At 39.0% G+C, this 20,108-nt stretch overlaps 1 protein-coding gene across 3 annotated transcripts in view; it reads left to right on the top strand.

Moving 5' to 3' along the window:
* Positions 1-20,108, top strand: part of Pik3c2g (phosphatidylinositol-4-phosphate 3-kinase catalytic subunit type 2 gamma) — a 302,408-nt gene that overhangs the window by 174,707 nt on the left and 107,593 nt on the right. For all 3 annotated transcript variants that reach the window (XM_035448879.1, XM_027429943.2, XM_035448878.1), the window contains 5 exons: positions 2,625-2,732; positions 9,409-9,501; positions 11,997-12,126; positions 16,276-16,412; positions 17,048-17,217. In XM_035448879.1, the coding sequence (XP_035304770.1) occupies positions 2,625-2,732; positions 9,409-9,501; positions 11,997-12,126; positions 16,276-16,412; positions 17,048-17,217 (638 nt within the window). The remainder of the gene's footprint in view (positions 1-2,624; positions 2,733-9,408; positions 9,502-11,996; positions 12,127-16,275; positions 16,413-17,047; positions 17,218-20,108) is intronic.

The raw sequence follows: 20,108 nt of genomic DNA, 5'->3' as shown, positions 1-20,108 counted from the left end.
AGTTTGATGTCATAAGCAGGAGGGCAGTGGCTACCCACCCTCTTCATAAAGAACGCTACTCAACAGCAGTTGACTACTTACCACAGACAAGAAGCTAAGGGTAGAAATTACAGCTAAAGCATAATCTTCTCTTCAAGGAAACTCATAATTCCTGTGCGCTGTCTAAAGTCAATAAGAATGCTCAACGAGACGATATGAAAATAGCAACATACAAAATGTCCCAAGTTTGTGTCCCAACTAGGATTTTCCTATAGAAAGTCATTGCCTTTAATAAAATGCCAGAAGCTGTACTGCTTCACCTAAGTAGGAGGCAGGGGAACTAAAATGGACAAATACGGAATGTATTCTTTAAGTGGGAAATACATAAATACCCCAAGGATACTTCCGACATACGAAAGGTAACACCTTTTAAATCCTTGGATTTCTCCGTTAAAAACCGAAAAAGAATAGCACATTCTATAATTTGTAGAACTTTCTAGAAACTTGGGTTTAGGTTTGTTTCTCATCCCTGGCTTTAGAATTCCTTAGTGTTCAGGTATACACCATAGCTAAATAATCCTGGTACCTCTTTGACAGCTTGCATCAAGCTCTGGAGTGACACTCGCTATTCCTTTTTCACATTTAAACCAACAGGTGTTGGTTTAAAAAAAATACCTTTTCATATGACACTAAGAGGAGGATAAACAAGAGGTGGAGGAGTAAAAACTTTCTTTTTTCTCTTTCTTAAAACTTTTACATTTTATTATATTTCAGTATTTTTCATTGTTTGAGAATCCCATGCATGGGTATGATGGGTCTTTGACCAAATCAACCCCCATTCTGCCCCCTCAAATGCTCCTGTATCTTCCCTAACATTTTTCCCTGCCAACTTTATCCATTATCCTTTTTTCAAACCAGTGAGTCCACTTAGTACTTCCACAAGAGCATGGGCAACCTATCATGAGGGCTACATCTCACAGGAAACTGACTCTCCCTCTACCAGCAGATGCCAATCACCAATAGCTGGAGAGCTATTGATGGGACTTTGTGAGCCCCTCCCCAGTCCCTGTTAGGATTTTGACCGGCTCTATCTTATGTAGGTCTCATTCATGCAGACAGCCACTGTTAGCTCATATGTGCAACAGGCCTGGCATATCAAAAAAAATTTTGCATCAATCAACAGCTACCTTTGGCTCGTAAATTTTCTGTCCTCTCTCCTACCATGAGCCTTGAATAGTGCTCCTGTGAATTTTATTTTGTTAGTGTTGTGTACGTGTATGATGTCTCAGGAAGTGCACACATGCCATGGTGTGGGAATGGAAGCTGCAATGCAACTTTCAGGAGTTTTTGCTCTACTACTGTGGGGACCAGGGACCAGACTCAGATTGTCAGGCAGCTTTCACCTGCTGAGCCATCTCCCATTCCGTTAACTCTTTTTTTTTTTTTTTTTAAAAATCTTTTCTGTTTAAATGAAAAGCACTGAATTACATTTAACTGCTGAAAATGGCAAAGAGGTTTTGCTTACCGGGAGTGTTACCACAAAACTCCACCCTTAGCTTCCCTGAAACTCCAGAAAAATTGGGGAATGGAACCTCAACTCCTAAAGGAAAATGGTTTGTTTTATAGTCTGGCTAAATCAGGGAAAGAGTGACTGCTGACTTCTCTCATTTTCCTGTAACAATATTGCAAAAACATACAACAAAGGCCAAAAGATATGCTCCAGCTAATTTGCCTGTGAGACAAAAGGTCAGAACTGTTGGCAACATCTTCCTGTGTGAAGCACTGTACAATTACTGGGGAAATTTGAATTATGTGGGGTCTGTTGATTTCGAGTCCCTCTCTGAGGACCATAGATTCCTCCATGATATCATCAGGCAAAGCCACATATAGACAATACAAGCAGGAAAGATGCAGAAAAATGTCAGGTGGAATTTCCCCTCCTTCTTCTTGATCCTGGAAGAAATAGATTTTGTCATTTGACATGAATCAAGAATAAGAGTTAAGAAACTCTCCAGAGTTAAACTCTACTAACCAGCAAATTAAATTTCATTGTTATCATTCGCACAAAGAACTTTCAAATCTGGGATGAAAAGAACTTAGAAATGTGTCCACTGGTATTGCACAAACAATTTGTTCTCATAAATTATTGTTCCTGACAGCATGGTGTCATTGACATTTGTGTCATTTTTTACTAATGTATATACATATTTTTAGTAAAAATGCATTGGCTATTACATATAAAACTTGATAGCTATAAATGAAGATTTCAGGAAATTATTTGAAAAACATCAAGTGAATAACTGCTTAGCACAAGCATTTGCAATCATCGGACCACAATCAACTCCAACCCACCTTGCTTTTGACCACTGTACAATGCTTTGTTTGACAGTTGCTTCTAGCTGAACTTAATGTCATTGAAAAAAGACATGAATTCTTTGGCTGGGTGTTTTCACCATCCCTCCAACTGTCTCTCCCTGCTGCTCCATTATATGTCATTTACCACCCACCTAATCCCACAGTCAATCACAGTATCACCCTGAGGTAAAGGGTTTATTTGATCAATAGAAGCAAGATGTAACTCAAATCAAAAGTGGAGTTCCTTACAATTTCTTAAACATTGTTTTTTCTGGTTATTTTTCTCACAGGATGTACTAAAGAAAGAGATTGTCAATCTGGAAGAATTCTTTAAAGATATAAAGACTTGTCATCTTCCTCTGAACCCAGCCCTGTGCATAAAAGGAATTGATCGTGATGTAAGCCAACTTATTTAGTAGCTAATTTATTATTTTATTCTTTATTACATCAAATATTTTAAATAGCATAAATAATTCACAAATGAAGATTGCAACTACCTGAAGGAAAATAATTTAACCCCACCCATACCATATATTATATTTGACTCATTGTGCTGAGTTGGAGAAACATTGATCCTGCAGTTTAATTTGTTGGTTTAGAAAGAAACTGACAGTTTATTGAAAAATGAACAAAAAGAGCAAAGGTATTTCTCACACTGAGTGGATTTGTTTTACTACATGAGATGGTTGAATTGGGAACTTCATGCATGAAACTTTTCCATATCCCTCTGAGTTATTAAGCAGTGTACCAGCTGGCAGAACTGGTTACAATTTCATGCCTATTCATGCTATGTGTACAACATGTATATTACATCAATATCTTTAGCTATCCATCTCCATTTTGATTAAATTTAATATGTATCCGTGTCCACATATAAGTGTGTTATATATTTTGTGATTTTACCCATGCCTCTGAAGTCTTTCCTAGTATTTTCAGATACATGACTTCTTTAGCCTTCTATTCCTAATCCTCTGTCATGTGGTACCTCTTCAATAACTTTCCTCTGACTGGGAATCTTTCTTTCTCCTTTGTTCTCACTAAGCTTTATTATCCTCCTTCTCAAAAATGCTAGAGTAGAAAGACACTAATAGGGAACATGATTGATAAGTGAGATTTAGAAGTGAAGAGGTTAAGCTACCATGCATGAGCAGGAAATGATACTGAAGTCTCAGTCCTAAGACAACAAGCCCAACAGTGAGGAGGAAATCAGTCTACTCTGGTGTAAATATAAAATAAGGTGGCTAAAGATTTTATTTTACACCTCATCTCTATGACTTTGCTACTGTCAAGACCCCTTGCAAACTTTTCTGATATGCTTTACAAACATAATTGGAGAAAAAAATGACAAGACACTAAATCCTATAAATTGACATTTATCCATGTGGACTAAAATGTGAAACATTACGAATGCTTTAAAAATTGTTTGAGTTTTCAAGTGTTAGCTGTATTCACTGACTAATAAATAAATGAAGACTAAGCAGGTTAGAGATGCTTATCATAGAAAGAAAAACGATCACCAACTCAAGTTCTTGGGTTTGAAAGAGTGGTAAGAACACACACACACACACACACACACACACAGAGAGAGAGAGAGAGAGAGAGAGAGAGAGAGAGAGAGAGAGAGAGAGAGAGAGAGAGAATTTAAAGAATAAAATGATTTAATTGGTGATTACTAAAATTAGAAGCATATATTGGTTTAGACATGCATTGGGAGCCAGGTGTTGCTGGCGCACGCCTCTAATCCCAGTACTCAGGAGGCAGAGGCAGGCGGATCTCTGTGAGTTCCAGGCCAACCTGGTCTCCAGAACTAGTGCCAGGATAGGCTCCAAAGCTACACAGAGAAACCCTGTCTCAGAAAACAAAAACAAAACAAAAAAAACAACAACAAAAAACCCCACATGCCTTGGGGTAGGAGGTTTCTGTAGGCAACATTTGAGCTAAGGACTGGTCCTTGGGAAAGCAGGGTGAGCTGCTGGGCCAGTAATCAACAGTGGGGGGGTTGCTATAGCTCACCCTGTTGCTAATGCTACACTCCTTCTCTACACTGGAAGCACTGTCCTGCTGCTCAGGCCCTGCAGCAAGTAGAGCCACCTTCTGGCCCTATTTGCTGTGACTCTCTCTGTCTGGAACAGAGGTTAACATCTGAGATACAACCATAGACAGAATTGACAAAACCATATGACATTCTCATGGCATGATTTAATCTGAACTCCAATCCTAGTGAGCAGTCAGGTGAGAAACCTTACAGCTGAAATGCATGGAAGAAAGCTGTCCTTCCAATAGAGATGCTTACAAAGCATTCTAGAGTCTACTCTGGGGAGAAGCCATGTGCAAGCAATGAGTCTGGCAAGGACTTCAGTTAGAGAAAATGTCTCATTCATCATCAGAATATCCATGAAGGGAGACAAACACATACATGTAGGCAATTGGGAAGATCTGTTATTTAGAACTCTTTAATTGTTGACTTCAAGTGAATCATACCACAGAAAATCCTTTGAATGCAATGTGACAAGGCATTAAGTATTTTTCTGCATGACAGATATTGCACAAACATAACTACTCTCTAAATGTCTAGTCATGTGAACATATGAGGTCAAAATTCACACCTCATAATACAACAAAAAAATCACACTTGTAAGGGACTTTATAAACACAATGGATATGAGTTCTTTGCTTATCCTAAGGAAGTTATTTGGTGTGTGCACACTACTACCTGTCATAGCCTACAGTATACCAGAGAGTTCACACTGGGGTGAATCCAATGAGTTCAGTCAATGTGAGAAAATCTTCAGTCTGGGTTCTATCAGTGGGAGAAAAACTCAGGCCTGTCTCGATTTATTTTGTAAAGCATAGCTCTCAAAGGCAGCCTGAAAGGGGCTTAGACTTGAGTTTTGATCTTTTCGCAAGAAAAATGCTCAACCATGCCCCCTCAGGGAACCCCTAATTGTACAATTCCTCTGTTTCTATTTGAGCTGCTGAGGTATGATCAGGTGAGAAGATTAAGAGTCTTGTAATGAAGTCTGTCTTTTTGGGTGGAAAAGCAAGGATCAAGCATTTTATTTACTTACAGGTTTCTTTTTTTTTCAACTATTTTTATACCTATGTCAATCATCTCTGCTTCTCAAGGACAGAGGTCATACCTTTTCCTCTCCCTTTCACCTTTTATCTTCCTTCTAGTTTTACCAAACATGAAATAATCAGCAAGACTCTGATTCAGTCCTCCCTGCCCCTTGATGGTGACCCTTTTAAACTGCCTTTTAATCTTCTTCTCTTAAGTTGTCTTTTATGGTTTGCCTTTCCTCATCCAGAAAATCCTTCCTCTGCCTATTTACTGATATGTTGGTCTCTTATAATCTTTAAGATCTAGGTCATCTCCAAGTGACTTTGCTCTTCAGATGTTTCTTCATTCAACTGTGATAAATTTCTTTGTGAATTCTCAAGTTAATGCATATGTATATATGCTCATGCCAACTTCCATTGGCATTTTAACTAGATGCAGGGATTCTTTTTGCTAGCATCCAGATAATGGACTGCACATTGCAGTTGTCGATAATAGAATATTTTGACATGACTTTCAATAAATATGTGAAAGCAAGAAATGAAACAATGGGAGCAGACTAGATCCAGGTAAAATAAGAGCATCTAAGGCATTTTTCAGTCACCTTTTGACTTTTTCTGTTCTCTTGACCAGGCATCCTTCAAAACAAGCCCCAATAATTGGAATTGAGATTTTATCTAGACTTATTTCTGTCTAATATAAGATTTATTAGTTATATAACACAAGATCATAAGATTCGATAATAATGCTATAGCATGACAAGATGATATAATTCACTAAAGGATGATACGATTCTTACAGCAGAAACTCATGCTTCTCGTGCAGTTTCCCAGCTTCAAAACCATAAAACTCAAACTGACTCAGCAAGCAAGGCTATGTGTTTAGTTAGAAATTAGATTAGATTTGTGTTGACAAGTTAAGAAATAGAGTTCTTTCTTCTCAGCTTATACTGATTTCAGATGTCAGATACACATATTCAAACTCATCCTTCAATACATATTGATGTCATATTTTACTGACTTGACAGATTGAACATACCAAATCCCTTTCTTTTCTATAGTATTGATATAACTCTTTACCTTCAATATGAATTCTCTAGAACTATATGCACAGGAAGTCTTTCAACCCTCAAATAAATTGGGAAAATAAACAGGAGGGAAAGTTGAGTGGGAATAGTCAACAATGGAAAACTTGAGATATAAATAGGAAATGTGATTTTAAAAAAGGAAACTAGGCTGTGTTATTATCTACACAGAAAACATTCACTTAAAAAGAAATGGGTTGAAAAAAAGGGTTGATTCTTTAAATACCCTTTTGCTCTGAAGCTCAGCAGAATGCACCTCATACTCATTAGCTCATGTATCTCTTACCCAAATCAATGAGATAAGACTTCTTACTCTGGACTTTACAGTGTAGTAAAGACACATTTGGCAATAATTTTAAAATACTATTGCTGATAAAAAAAGGGGGTCAAGATTAGAATTCAGATTTCTCTGATCCACGCCTCTTTAAGATGTGTTCCAGGGTCAAAATCAAACTGAAAGAAAAACATTTTAAATACCAGATTTAACTTTTATCTCTTAGCCAACTATCAATAAGCACAGCATCTATATACCTCTTAGTTTATTTGAAGCATATCTATCTCTGTTGCTTGATGTATTAGTTACCTTTCTGTTGCTGTGGTAAAGTCACTTAAGGGGAAAGGGACAAGATCTCCTGAACAAATTGGGAGCATGAGAGGAGGAGAGAGGGAGCTAGGAGAATGAGAAGGGGAGAAGAGGAGGGGTTTGGAGGACATGAGGGAACAGGAAGTTTGAGTTAGGGGAAGAATAGAGGAGAGCAAGATAAAAGACACCATAATACAGGGAGCCACTATAGGTTTAAAGAGAAATCAGACTCTAGGGAAATTTCTATAGGTCTACAACGATGACACCAACTAACAACCTAAGCAGCAGAGGAGAGGCTACCTTAAATACCCTCCCCTGATAATGATATTGATGACTGACATATATGCCATCCTATAGCCTTTACCCAGCAGCTGATGGAAGTAGAAGCAGACACCCACAGCTAAACACTGAAATGAACTGGAATCCAGTTGCAGAGAAGGAGGAGTGATGAGCAAAGGGGTCAAGACAAGGCTGGTGAAACCCACAGAAACATCTGACCTAAACAAGGAGGAACTCTTGGTTCCCAGACTGATAGCTGGGAAACCAGCATGGGACTGATCCAGATCCAATGAATGTGGGTGTCAGTGAGGAGACCTCGGAAATCTATGGGGGCTTTTGTAGTAGATCAGTACTTATCCCTAGCATAGGAATACACTTTGGGAGCCCATTCTACATAGAGGGATACTCCCTGAGCCTAGACACATGGGGGTGGGCCTAGGCCCTATCCCAAAGGATATGACAGACTCTGATGACCCCCTATGGAAGGCCTCACCCTCCATGGGGAGCAGAAAGGGTATGGATACATAGGGTGTTTGTTGGGGGGCGCAAAAATGAGGGGGGCAGAGGGAACTGGGATTGACATGTAAAACAATGTTGTTTCTAATTTAAATAAAAAATGGAGAGAAAAAAAAGGGCACTTAAGGGGGAAAGGATTTGTTGTGGCTCACAATTCCAAAGAGATATAGTCCATCATTGTGGGAAAGGCAGGATAACAGGCAGCTGAGGCAGGAAGCTGGCTAATCACATATCCATCCACACAGGAAGCAGAGAGAGGGAAAACAGGAAGTGGGGCCCAAAGCCGATTCCCAGAGTTATTCTTCCAGCAAGACTCCACCTTCAAAAGTTTCCATAACAGCCCAACCATCTGTGGATCCACTGTGTAAACATTTGAGTTTATGGAGGACATTTCTTAGTTAAAACACCACACTTACACTACACAAAGTTCATTCACACACTAAGAAGATAGTGGGGGGTGGTACATGACTTAGTCTTGCTTCTCTGAAGGATGTGCAACTTAAAACTTGAGAATTGGTTCTGAAATTTTCCATTTAATAGTTTGGAATATGGTTGACAATTGTATTGCAAGGTTTCTAATCTACTAAAAAGCTAGATTCCCAACTTCAAAGTAAAATATTTACCTACCCACCCCCTTATTTGAAGAGGGTATGTTTTACAATCTCCTGAAGAGTATGTGGACTTAAGTCTATAAATACTGTGGTTTTCCCCTACGTATAGCTATAATGAGCATTCTTCCTGCCAGCCTGGGCCCACTGCCATGTCAGCCCCAAAATGAGTACACAGATGCTATGTTAGTTATGAAGCTGTTGGCCGGCGACTATTGTTTCTTATTTGCTAGCTCTGTCATAACACTAATCCATTCATTTCCACGTGGTCTTATCTTACTGGAGAGTGACAAACCTGAAACTCCTTTGCCTGCAACACCACAACTGCTCAGAGTCTCTGCAGGGAAGGGAGCAATTTCACGTTTGTCTCTGCTTCGATCCTGATTCTGCCCAGCTACGTCGCTTCCTGGGATCACTCTCTTAGGCTACACTTTCCAGAATGCTCCTTGTCTCCTAGTGCTACCAACATCCTGTCTGAACAATCAGTGTTTTATTCATCAACCAATAAGATAAACATATATACAGAAGACCATTCCCATCATATAGCCTATGCCATGTGAATATACTACACAAAGGTTGTTAACATACTAACAAGATAATGAGATGGTACATGACTTCATCATGGGGCTCAGAAGGATGTGCAATTTAAAGCTTGAACATTAGCTCTGGAATTTTCTGTGTAATAGAATGAAATATGGTTGACTGTAGGAACCTGAAATTGCTGAAAGCAGGATATGAAGAAAGGTACACTGTGACAAACACTTGCGGTTGGAAAACTAACGTTAGTTTGTTTATTTCTGACAAATACAATTCTTTGTTTCAAAGTTTAAAATTATACTTATTTGTTTTGTTTACTTATCTAGAAAATTCTTCAAGGGGTTGTGATTTTTTAAAGGTGTTGTCTTGGCCTTATTTTGTTCGCCATTTTTCTCTTCTCCTCCCATAGGCATGCTCATATTTCACATCTAATGCTTTGCCACTGAAGATCACTTTCATCAATGCTGATCCAATGGGTGAAAACATCAGTGTTATTTTTAAGGTACCATAACTCCCCTGAATCCCAAAATTGATTCCATATACAGAACTATTGATTTATTGCTCACAAAAAGAAATGATTGCAGTTATTTTCCTTTGGCAAAAACAGAGAGGTTTCCCAATTATTTTAGAGTCTGTCTCTTTACTGAATTATGGTGCATGCCAAGCTGATTGGCAATAAATCAAATGTTACTGGCTAAATGCCAAGTTCAGTTCAAATCTTAAACTAAGTTTGAATAAATGAAAGCATGGGATCACTTTTGAAAGACAAAATGAAATGTGTGAGAATGTTCCAGAAGCAGAATTTTCTTTAGGTTTAGATTTAAAAGGAAAAAAACATTATTGGTAGATATTACCTGGAAGCCTGATAGTATAGACTACTTTAAGGTAGAATTTTTGTCCACAAGTACTTGCTTATTTATTATTATATACGCACAAATACATGCGCACAGAGAGACATGCACACATTTATTATGGAACATGAATAGAGGTCTTGACTGAGTTGGTTTTCTTCTTTCTTTTTCAATCTTGGTCCTGGGAATTGAGCTCATCGAGCATGGCCTTTACTCTCTGAAACATTTAAGCCTCTCATCATCTCACCAAACATATTTATTGTTGGTTTTGTTGTTGCTGCTTGTTTTTCTTTTCCTTTGTCTTTTGAAGAGAAGGTTTCGTGTAGGCTCTGTTTGAACTTCTGATCCTCCAGCCTCTACCTCCTCAGTGCTAAGATTACAAGCATGAATCAGCACTTGCCCATTTCAGTAAATTGGATTATTTTCTTTTCTCTATAAATAAAAAAATAAATAAGGAGTATTTCAGTCTTCATATGAACTCACAGGAAAAGAATAAAAGGCAGAGAGAGGGCTGTAGATGGGGCAGGGCACAAGGAGAGACTCTGACAAGGAGGGATAAGTGGGAGTAGAGTCTGCCAGTCATCCAGTTGATATAGTCAACCATTCAGCAAGGTCCAGGGTGAATCTTTGGTGGATCTTGGCTAATTTTGGAAAGAGAATGATGCTGTTCACACTTGACCTTTGATTCTCAGAGCTTTAAGCATCACTGATCCCAAATGTTTTATTTTTTTCAGGAAGAAAAAGAAACCTTAGCATGAGTCTCCTTTGTATAAATTAGAAGACAGTTGAATAATCAAACGCTTAGTTATGAGAAAGCGCAGAGTTTTCCCCTTCGGGAGCCATCGTACTTCCTTCACCTATGGTGAAAACCATCCCTTTATTGTTTCTTATTTTCTGAGACAGTTTCCTCTGAAAACCACCTTGCATCCTCCACAGTAGAGGTCAATGATGCACAAGTACCACCTCAGAGAGTTGTTCATTAAGGCACAGTGAGGAAGCCACCAGGACTCTAATTGCATCTTGATGGGGGAGGGCCTTCTGTGTATATGATTGTCTTATTGGTTGATAAATAAAGTACTGTTGGCCAATAGGAAAACAAGATAGTTGGGACTAGGAGTCAAGGAGGATTCTGGGAAAGGTAGGAGAAAGTGCAGAGTCACCATGTGAGCCCGGGAAGACAGGATGCTTGCAGAAGGTATCCTCCATAAGATAAGTCTTACGATTATCGAAGATAATTAAGACTGTGCTAACAAGTAAGAAATGTTAGGGATTGGCCAGCAGCATTGTACCTAATATAAGTCTCTCTGTGTTACTTGGGACCTTAATGTGGCGGTGGGCAGAACTTGGGCGGCCTGGCAGAAAGCGCCCACGTGGCGACAGGGTTCGGGTCGCTTTGGCAGAAAGACTTATTGTTAGCATCTCTGTGTTGGTATCCAGGAATTATGCTGACCCTGCCCCCTGACAACTGACAGGGTGCGCATACTGATATTCAGGTGGATACTTAGATGGCGCCAAAGACCCTGTGTTGCATGGCTACTTCATGTATTCCGTGGCCGTGTAAGGACTCTGTATGCATGTGCAAGCTTCCCCTTTTAAGTGAGCACCTCCCAACCCTCTCTCTGTTCCATCTCTGTTCCTGGTTAGCTAACACCTACTCCTCTCTTTGTTCCCTTTCCCCAATAAACTCCACGTGGGTTATGTTGAGTTTTGTGGTTGGTGTTTCATAGCCTGCAGCCAAAATTGAAGAAAAATAACAACACCCAGTAATAAGCTTATGATAGAGCTGGTCATCTTCACTTTCAGATCTCCCTTGGTTAAGCTGAAACTTGGATAAACATTCCTTGTGCCTCTCTGCATTAGACTTTGAGTCTAAAAAACTATGTGGATAACAAGAGGAAATTACTATCCAGGGTAGCATTGCAAGCAGTGCCTCCCATTCTGCAGCTGGAGCTCCTGTGACACTTCACAGGCCAGATGTCCCTCTCCTTGTCTGCCATCAGAAGCTCAGGGTGCTTTCAGTGCTAACAAAACAAGGAAAACCACCTTAGGTTGAGCTAGAATGACATTCAAGGGGAAAGGGGGGTGTGCGCCACATTGGGATGCTTTGAGTGGCACTTGGCGTGAGCCTGCAATCTTATTTTGACAGGCTGGGGATGATCTTCGGCAGGATATGCTTGTTCTGCAGATTATTCAAGTGATGGACAACATCTGGCTTCAGGAGGGCCTGGATATGCAAATGATCATTTATAGATGTCTGTCCACAGGAAAAGCCCAAGGTCAGTACAGATTTGAAAATGAGGTGATTTACATTATTTATCTCGCTCATTCTCTGGTAATATACCACAAACCTACAACTCTTAGGTTCTACTTTCAAAGATCCAAAGACCAATGTGTGTTCCCTTCCTAAAAAAAAAAGAACAGTTTTCAAAATTATAAACCAGCATGACTAATGTTAGATATTAGATGTTAGAAGTTATTAATTCTGACTTTGCAATTCAGATGTTAGCTGTGATGTTCTTTACTTCCCTCTAGGAATTAGTCACTTTAAAGACTACCCATTTTTTCTTCATTCCCTAAGATAATGTAGATATTGACATCTGCAGTAATGATATGGTACCCAGCATCACAGACTAGTGCTGTAACAGGTTATTCACAACCCAGGAAGAGATTCTGGTCCAAACTTCAAATTTTGGGAGTTTTCTCTTGAAATGCTTGTCACTTTTCACAAGTATGAAGTCAACATTTCATAACTCTAGCACCATGCATAATTAAATAACCTGTCCATTCAAAACCATTGTCACTATTAACACACAATTTGCATATTTTTAAAGTAATCCTAAACATTATTAAACACATGATATAACACTTATTTATTACTTATTATTATTTGTGCGTGCATGTGTTTTTGTGTGTGAAAAATGTGTGTGGGTGGAAGCATGCCTGCAGTGTTGCATGTGTGGAGGTCAGGTGACAACTTTTGGGATCAGTTCTCTGCTTCCACCACAATGGTCCTGATAATCAACCTTGGGTCCTCAGGCTTGAGTGGCAAGAGGATTTACTTGGTCAGCCAGCTCACCAGCCCAGAACCCAGCATTTAATTTTTAAAAGAATTTTGAATAGCTACAAAGTCAGCCAAAATGAGCAAACATGCATACTTTGAACATACTTCAGTATTTCTATTCTTTTGTGAAATCTAGACATAACTATGAAGTAAAAGACTACATGGTTTAGGTTAATTGATCAGTTTTATTTTGGGAGAGTATTGGTGCTTTTATTTTGCAAGTTTGCTTAATTTCACATTAATGCTTGCAACTGCACAAAGCCATGGTATTTCCCACGTACTTATACTACCTCTAAGTAGCTGATCTTTTAAAAATAATACTAATGGTGAATATTCATCCTGTATACTGCGGGGTTCAATAAAGAGCATTTTCTTAAAGCACATTATGTATTTTGGGCATAGACACCCTTATATCCTTTCCTTTCCCATTCGTGTTGGTCTCCTTCCATCCTGGGGCCTCCGTCTTGCTTGCATGATATATATATATATATATATATATATATATATATATATATGTATATGTATACATATATGTACATGTATGTATGTATGTATTATGTATGTATGCATATTATATGGTTTGTGTATCTATAAAAATCTTAGGGCCCAAATTAAAAGAAAATGTAGTATTTATCTTTCTGGTCCTGACTTTTTTCACTTGCTATAATTATAGTGGTCTCTTATTGCATCCATTTTCCAGCAATCAACATCACTTCATTCCTCTTTGTGACTAAATAAAACTCTATTGTGTATACACCACATTTTCTTTATCTGTTATGTGGTTTCATTCACTTACTCTGGAAAAAAATTCCTAAATAATATGACCATTTATTTTAATTCCGAGAAATCTCCTATTCAAGTCCATTGTTGCAAAAGAGCCATCACTATGAAGGTCCTCTCTTCCTGAGGCCCTGGAGGCAGCCTCAGGGCCCTCACCAGTATGTCTTGAAAGGTAATCTGCTAAATGCAGAATTCCCTCTCAGTTGATTTAGTTACCACTGATAGATCAAAGACAGTCTTACTTTTGTTCCAATAGCAGGGGCTCTGCTCCAATCAAGTGGTCCCCAAACCTTTCCTAATTTCTTAAACACAGTGTCTGAACATTGCTGTGTCAGAATGTCATCTCCTGCTTTCCACCCTTCCTGATCTCACAGAGGGGCATAATTCTTCCATATCCTAATCTGCTGGGGACGTAATAATGAAGCCAGATTATCCAGACTGTGCTTCTAATGTCCCATAGATCACCCATGCTTTAGAAAGTGAATAAATGCTGGGTTCCAATGGAATGCTACAGTTATGTCTATTCAAGTGTGTTTGTTTTTGCAACATGCAACCCAGGTGAAATCTCTAACAGTTAATAAGGAGTTTCTGAAGGAACAGCTTCAGACTTTCCCAAAGTGGCAAATGGCAGAAGATGTTATTTTCCCCTCTGTGTACCAACAGCCTTCTTGATGGAAGATTTATAGAGGGAATTATGCTGACAGAACATTTCTTCAACAAAAATAGAGAGTAATATAAATGCCATTTTCAGAACACACGGTTACATTTTCATTAGATTCCAGGCTTATTGGATACCTATTGTTCAAAAGGCATTCAGTTTATGGCCCTCTCTGTGGTCATAGAATTTTCCTGCTGCCCTTCGTCCTCTGAGCATTTGATTGTGCAACTCTTAACTATTGTGAGGGTTGCAAACATAAGAAATTCTAGATTTCAATTTGTTTCAGTGATTTTATTTATAAAGCAGTGCCTAGAGAATTATTGAGGGATGTTCATCTCGGGAGAGGTTGAAATACTATTTGTATCATTTTCACTGTGTTCCGAAGGCTGTTAAGATGGAAATATTTTCAAGACCTCTGATTTTTAGTCTATACAAGATAACAACCTTAGGAGCCCAGTGAAAAGCTTTGATGAATGAATGGCCATAGAGGCAAAGGTCCTACTTAAGTTCAATCAATACATGCTCCCTTTTAAATGAAATCATTATTACAGTTTCTCCTCAGTGTTGTCTGCCAGGGAAGGAGCAGGTGGATCCCTCCATGACTTCTCTGTTCAATCTCAGAAATTTAACATTTAAAAGAGGTCCTTCTGTTAATCTAAACAGAATTTTATTTTTAAAGTGTGTGCGTGTGTGCGCGCGTGCATGGGTGCGTGCATGTGCACACACACACACATAGGCACTAGTGTGTGGTAATGTGTGCATCAATGTTTTTGCATATGGGTGCCAGTTCATGTGTACACACACACATGCAAAAGCTAAAAGTTAAAGTAGAATATCTTCCCCTTCGATCTCTCCATTCTATATATTGAGGAATAGTCTTTTATTTAAAAATTATTGAGAATTTTTACATGACATATGATTAGATGCACTCCTTTTTTTTCCTCCTTTAAATCTTCCCATATCTTCCTGTCTTCTGGACCTGACATGGTATTGCACTCAAGAACTTGAGTAGCTGTGGGTTACTTTCACAAGACCTGCACATCAAAGCAACTAAAACTCAAGTGCAAATGGGCCATATGATATTCAAGCCTTACCCTGTACTGAGCGACTATTGACAGTTGACAGTTTTGATGGGTGGGATGACAAATCCTTGTTTTTGAGGGTGTGGCCATTGGTAGGATTCCCATGCTCCCATGAATAGGTCCCCATCCATGCATATATAGGCAGCACTAGCTGGACTTCCTAAGTTAGAAGGAGGAGGTTGAGGAAAAGAAGAAAGAGGGAAGTCTTTTGCTGAATTCAGGGCTTTCAGACTTAGGAGTCTGGCTACTCACCTTGGCCTCTGTCTACTTCCTAAAGGATGTGATTTATAGATGTACCACTTGTCCTCCTGATATTTACAGAAATGCTAGAGCTCCGAACTCAGTTCTCAGGCTCTTTTGGCACTTTACCAAAGAACCATTACTTCAGCACTCTGAACTGAGATTTTATCATGCATGTGACTTATTTATTGAGGGAATTATATTTTGTTCAAGGAAGACAGAAACAGGTTTGCTGTTTAAATGTGAAAGTCCCCCTGTATAGTTTCACCACTCCCCACTCACACCCCAGACATGCAACAGTCAATCTACCTTCCAGTGACCATAGTCTTCAATGGGATCATCTATACTGGCTCTCTACCATAGTTCTAGAAAGAAAACATTAAGCTACTTCTGATAGCACTGACGAACATACTCAAACTGATGACACTTAGGAAGAATAATCCTGAGCCCTCTAGACAAGGCTTTTACAAAAATGGTTTGAGAGGAAGAAGTCCAAATATTGCTGACAACCACTGTTGCCACACATTTTAAGGTCCATGGCCTCAGTGTTCCTCATCCTGGGAAGTGAGGTTAGTTTCCTTAATCTCTCTCCATTATCATCCAGGATTGATAGAGATGGTGCCAGATGCTGTAACACTTGCCAAGATCCATCTCCACTCTGGGCTGATAGGACCACTGAAAGAAAACACCATCAAGAAGTGGTTCAGTCAGCACAACCACTTAAAGGAAGATTATGAAAAGGTTTGTTCTTCTGGAACTAATTTTAAGTAATGCACTTAAATAAGAGTATGCTTTGGTCCATTGATATTGTGACTTATGGGAAAGTAAATTAAATCCACCTTGAGTTCTAATTCATTCACTCATCAACCGTGTGAGAACAACCCAATTTAACCGCCATATTAACTAGATGAAAGTCTCTGCATTTTGTTTTCCTTCTGGGTGAAGTTCCTTGCTATGAATAAAGAATCTTCACCCAGATCTCTCTCTCTCTCTCTCTCTCTCAGAAATCACATTCTAGAGATGATGCCTTCTGAAACTAAATCATGCCAGTAGCTTCTATTTTCACACAATCTCCAATTTTTATAAATAACCCCCTTCACTAAAATTCCGTCTGTTATGCCATAACTTTTCATCTACCATTGTTAAATGACTTGTAGAATGTAAGATAGATGATAGGAATAGATATAGATACATGATAGACAGATACATAGATACGTAGACATAATACATAGATGGGTTGGTAATAGAAATAAAGATATGAAATGGATAGATAGATCTATAGATGATGCATACTAGAAATAGATAGAGGGCAGATTATTATAGATGCTTTTCTGCTTTACTATTGTCATATTGTGTCATTGTTTTTCAACTGACAGGCCTTGAGGAACTTTTTTTACTCTTGTGCTGGCTGGTGTGTGGTAACGTTCATCTTGGGAGTCTGTGACCGACATAATGACAATATCATGCTGACAAAGTCAGGCCACATGTTTCATATTGACTTTGGAAAGTTCTTGGGTCATGCACAAACATTTGGTGGTATAAAAAGGTCAGTCCACAAACATTTATTACAATAATTAAGCAATGCCCTAAGTAATATATAGTGTGTAAAGGCAGAGGATACAAATAACATATCAAATCCCCCAGGGTGTTGTAAGTATGATTGATTATAAGTCTAATAAAATGGAAGGAAAGAATTTTTCAGTAAATTATTAACAGAAAAGAGTTCCTTCAAGATGATAAGGAACTATATTGGTCTTCTTTTGTGGGTTACTAAATCTACTCCAACTAATTGTTTCAATTAATGTTGTTGTTTCCTCATAAACTTTGAATGGGAAATTATACATGAATTTATGGTCCTGATCCATCTGGTATGTTGCCTGTAGGGGAAAACCAGCAGTATTTTTGAAAGTTCAATTAGCCAACTCTCCAACCTGACTTAGCCTTGAATCATCCCTCAGATATTTAGGGAGCACTCACTGTGGTTAAAAGGGTAAAGACCTACACAAACCCTGGCTTCCCTCATTGTTGTGGTTTGCATGCAAAGTGTCTCACACAGGCTCCCACATCTAGCTCTAAGGATCTACAGCTGAAGGTTCTCATTTAGAAAGTTCTAGAACCCTCAGGACATGGAGCCTGACTGAAAGAAGTGGAGTCACTGGGAATGGTTTAAGGTTTTTCTGTCGCTCCCCACTGTGTCCTGTCTGCTGTCTGGTTTCTGACTGTAGAAGGACACAACACAACCTACACTCTACATTCTGGCCATCATATCTGAGCCTCTGTGGTAAATTCTACTCCGTCCTACTACATGTTAAATTAAACCTTCTTTCCAGGTATTTTGTTATGGTAATGAGAAAGATAATTAAAAGCGGCATTAAACTAATAAACAAAGACATGGTGGAAGGAAATTAGAGCTCCTCGTAGGAAACACGAAGCAAATAACTGGGGTGGAAGTGGCTGGGCAGGCGTGTTGCTTTAAGGAAAGTTCTCGGTGGAGGAGACAGAAGTGTAGTGTCAATGAGCTGATGCATCATGGGGAAAAAGACCAAGGAGACAAAAAAACCCAACAACAACAACAAAAATTCCACTGACCTGAGATTTCTGGAAATGTAGAATATGTAGAATTCTGAACCCTGTGCCAAAATGGACCCTGCAGCTACTGTAAGTTTTCTGAGTTGTAAGAGAACAAACACATCTCAGCTACCACTATGAAGGAATTCGTACCCTGCACATAAACAAGTGCTCCCCTCTTATTGCTGTAATTGTGAGATTAAAAAGGATTGACACTAGCCAACTAAATCAAAGGGCATCACAGCCCCAGCATTGCTTAAGGATTTGTGGACTACTTATCTAATCCCTGCAATGGAAATAGCGAAGAATTTCCCAGCTCTCTAAAGCCAAGTGGATTTTCCTTTGAAGTATTGCTTAATTATCATCTTTATTTCTCAATTTTCTCTAACAAAGTCATAAACAAAAGTGATTATGAAATCATGCACCCACAATCAAATTTTCAGTCAGTTCTTTGGTAATGGTGTCTATATAGAAACTTCATTATGAAAGAGAGACTGTAGTAATAAACCCAAACTTGAATATGATAAATCCTTGTTGGTAACTTTCTCTTATAAGGTAGGAAATTAAGAATTAAATTAAATTAAGAAGAGCTTCATTTCTAAGCATAATTCCTCTTGTAATTCATTTTTCCAAATTCTTATTTATTGTTATATTGGCAGTCCATATGGACTTTCACTTTGGCAATGCTAATCTTACACTGAGTCATTCTGTCTGCTGTTCCAACATACTTTTATTGGTTAAATTTGTTCTTTGGCAATTTCAAACATAGATACAATCCATTCTGTCTAGTCCCAGTCCCCCACTCTCTCTTAGATTCCTTCCAATCCTCTCATCCCTGCCCAGGCCTCCTTTACAGTTAGTAAATTCATGCCTTGTCGTTTTGTCTTGCCCCATTAATTTTAACTGGATACTATGTGTGGCCAAGGATTTAGAACTATTCATTGGAACCTTGTGGGCTCCGTATCTGGTACAGCGCTGAAGGCAATGGCTGTCCCTTCCCTAGAATCCACCAGTTGCCAATAGTTCATCATGGAAGGTACACTGGTTAGTCTTTATTGCTAACATAACACAAACTGAAGTCACCTGAGAAAGAGGAACCTCAGTTGAAGAAATGCCTCCATCAAAATGGCCTGTGGCTTGTCTGTGGGACATTTTCTTGATTGCTTTTGGTAAAGGAGGGCCCAATGCATTGTGGATGGTGCCAACCCTGAGCAGGTATTCTTGGGGTTTGTTTGTTTGTTGTACACACACACATACACACACACACACACACACACACACACACACACACACACACACACACACCCGTGAGTTATAGAGAGCTAGCGCTGACAGCATTCCTTTGTGGTTTATTAATGAATTATGACCTATAAGTATAAACTAAAATGAACTCATCTCCAAACAGCCTTTTGGGCATAGTGTTTATCGAAGCAACTCAAAAGCAAATTAGAATAGAATGATAAGACCCCATGAACCTCTCCCCCAAATATGATGACTTTTGACAGTATTAAGCAGGTTCAGTGTATCCGACTATAGCTACTATGAGATCATATTTGCAATGGCTATGCCCTACCCTGAAGATTGCTTTCCACATCTTCTCTCCATATTTCCCAGCTTGCTCTTCAACCACCTTCTTTCAGGCTTCCAAGGTGTCTCCTTTAGGACTGAGCCCTCAGCCAGCATTTGTTCTAAGAATATTGAGTAGCCTTGAGGTTTGGTTTTTGATTCACTATGGTTCGCTGACTTCATCAGGTATTGAAAAGGCAGCAGAAGTGAGTTGGGGCAGTGGATTCTAGTGTCTACACAGGTAGACACTACACAGGTAGGCAATAAAGGATTAAGTCTTTCCTGTAGCTTTTTCTACATAAT

Source organism: Cricetulus griseus, chromosome 8, assembly GCF_003668045.3.
Source record: "Cricetulus griseus strain 17A/GY chromosome 8, alternate assembly CriGri-PICRH-1.0, whole genome shotgun sequence".
NCBI classification, from domain to species: domain Eukaryota; kingdom Metazoa; phylum Chordata; class Mammalia; order Rodentia; family Cricetidae; genus Cricetulus; species Cricetulus griseus.
Note: the sequence above shows the minus strand (reverse complement) of the source record. Positions and strands in the feature narration are given on the sequence as shown.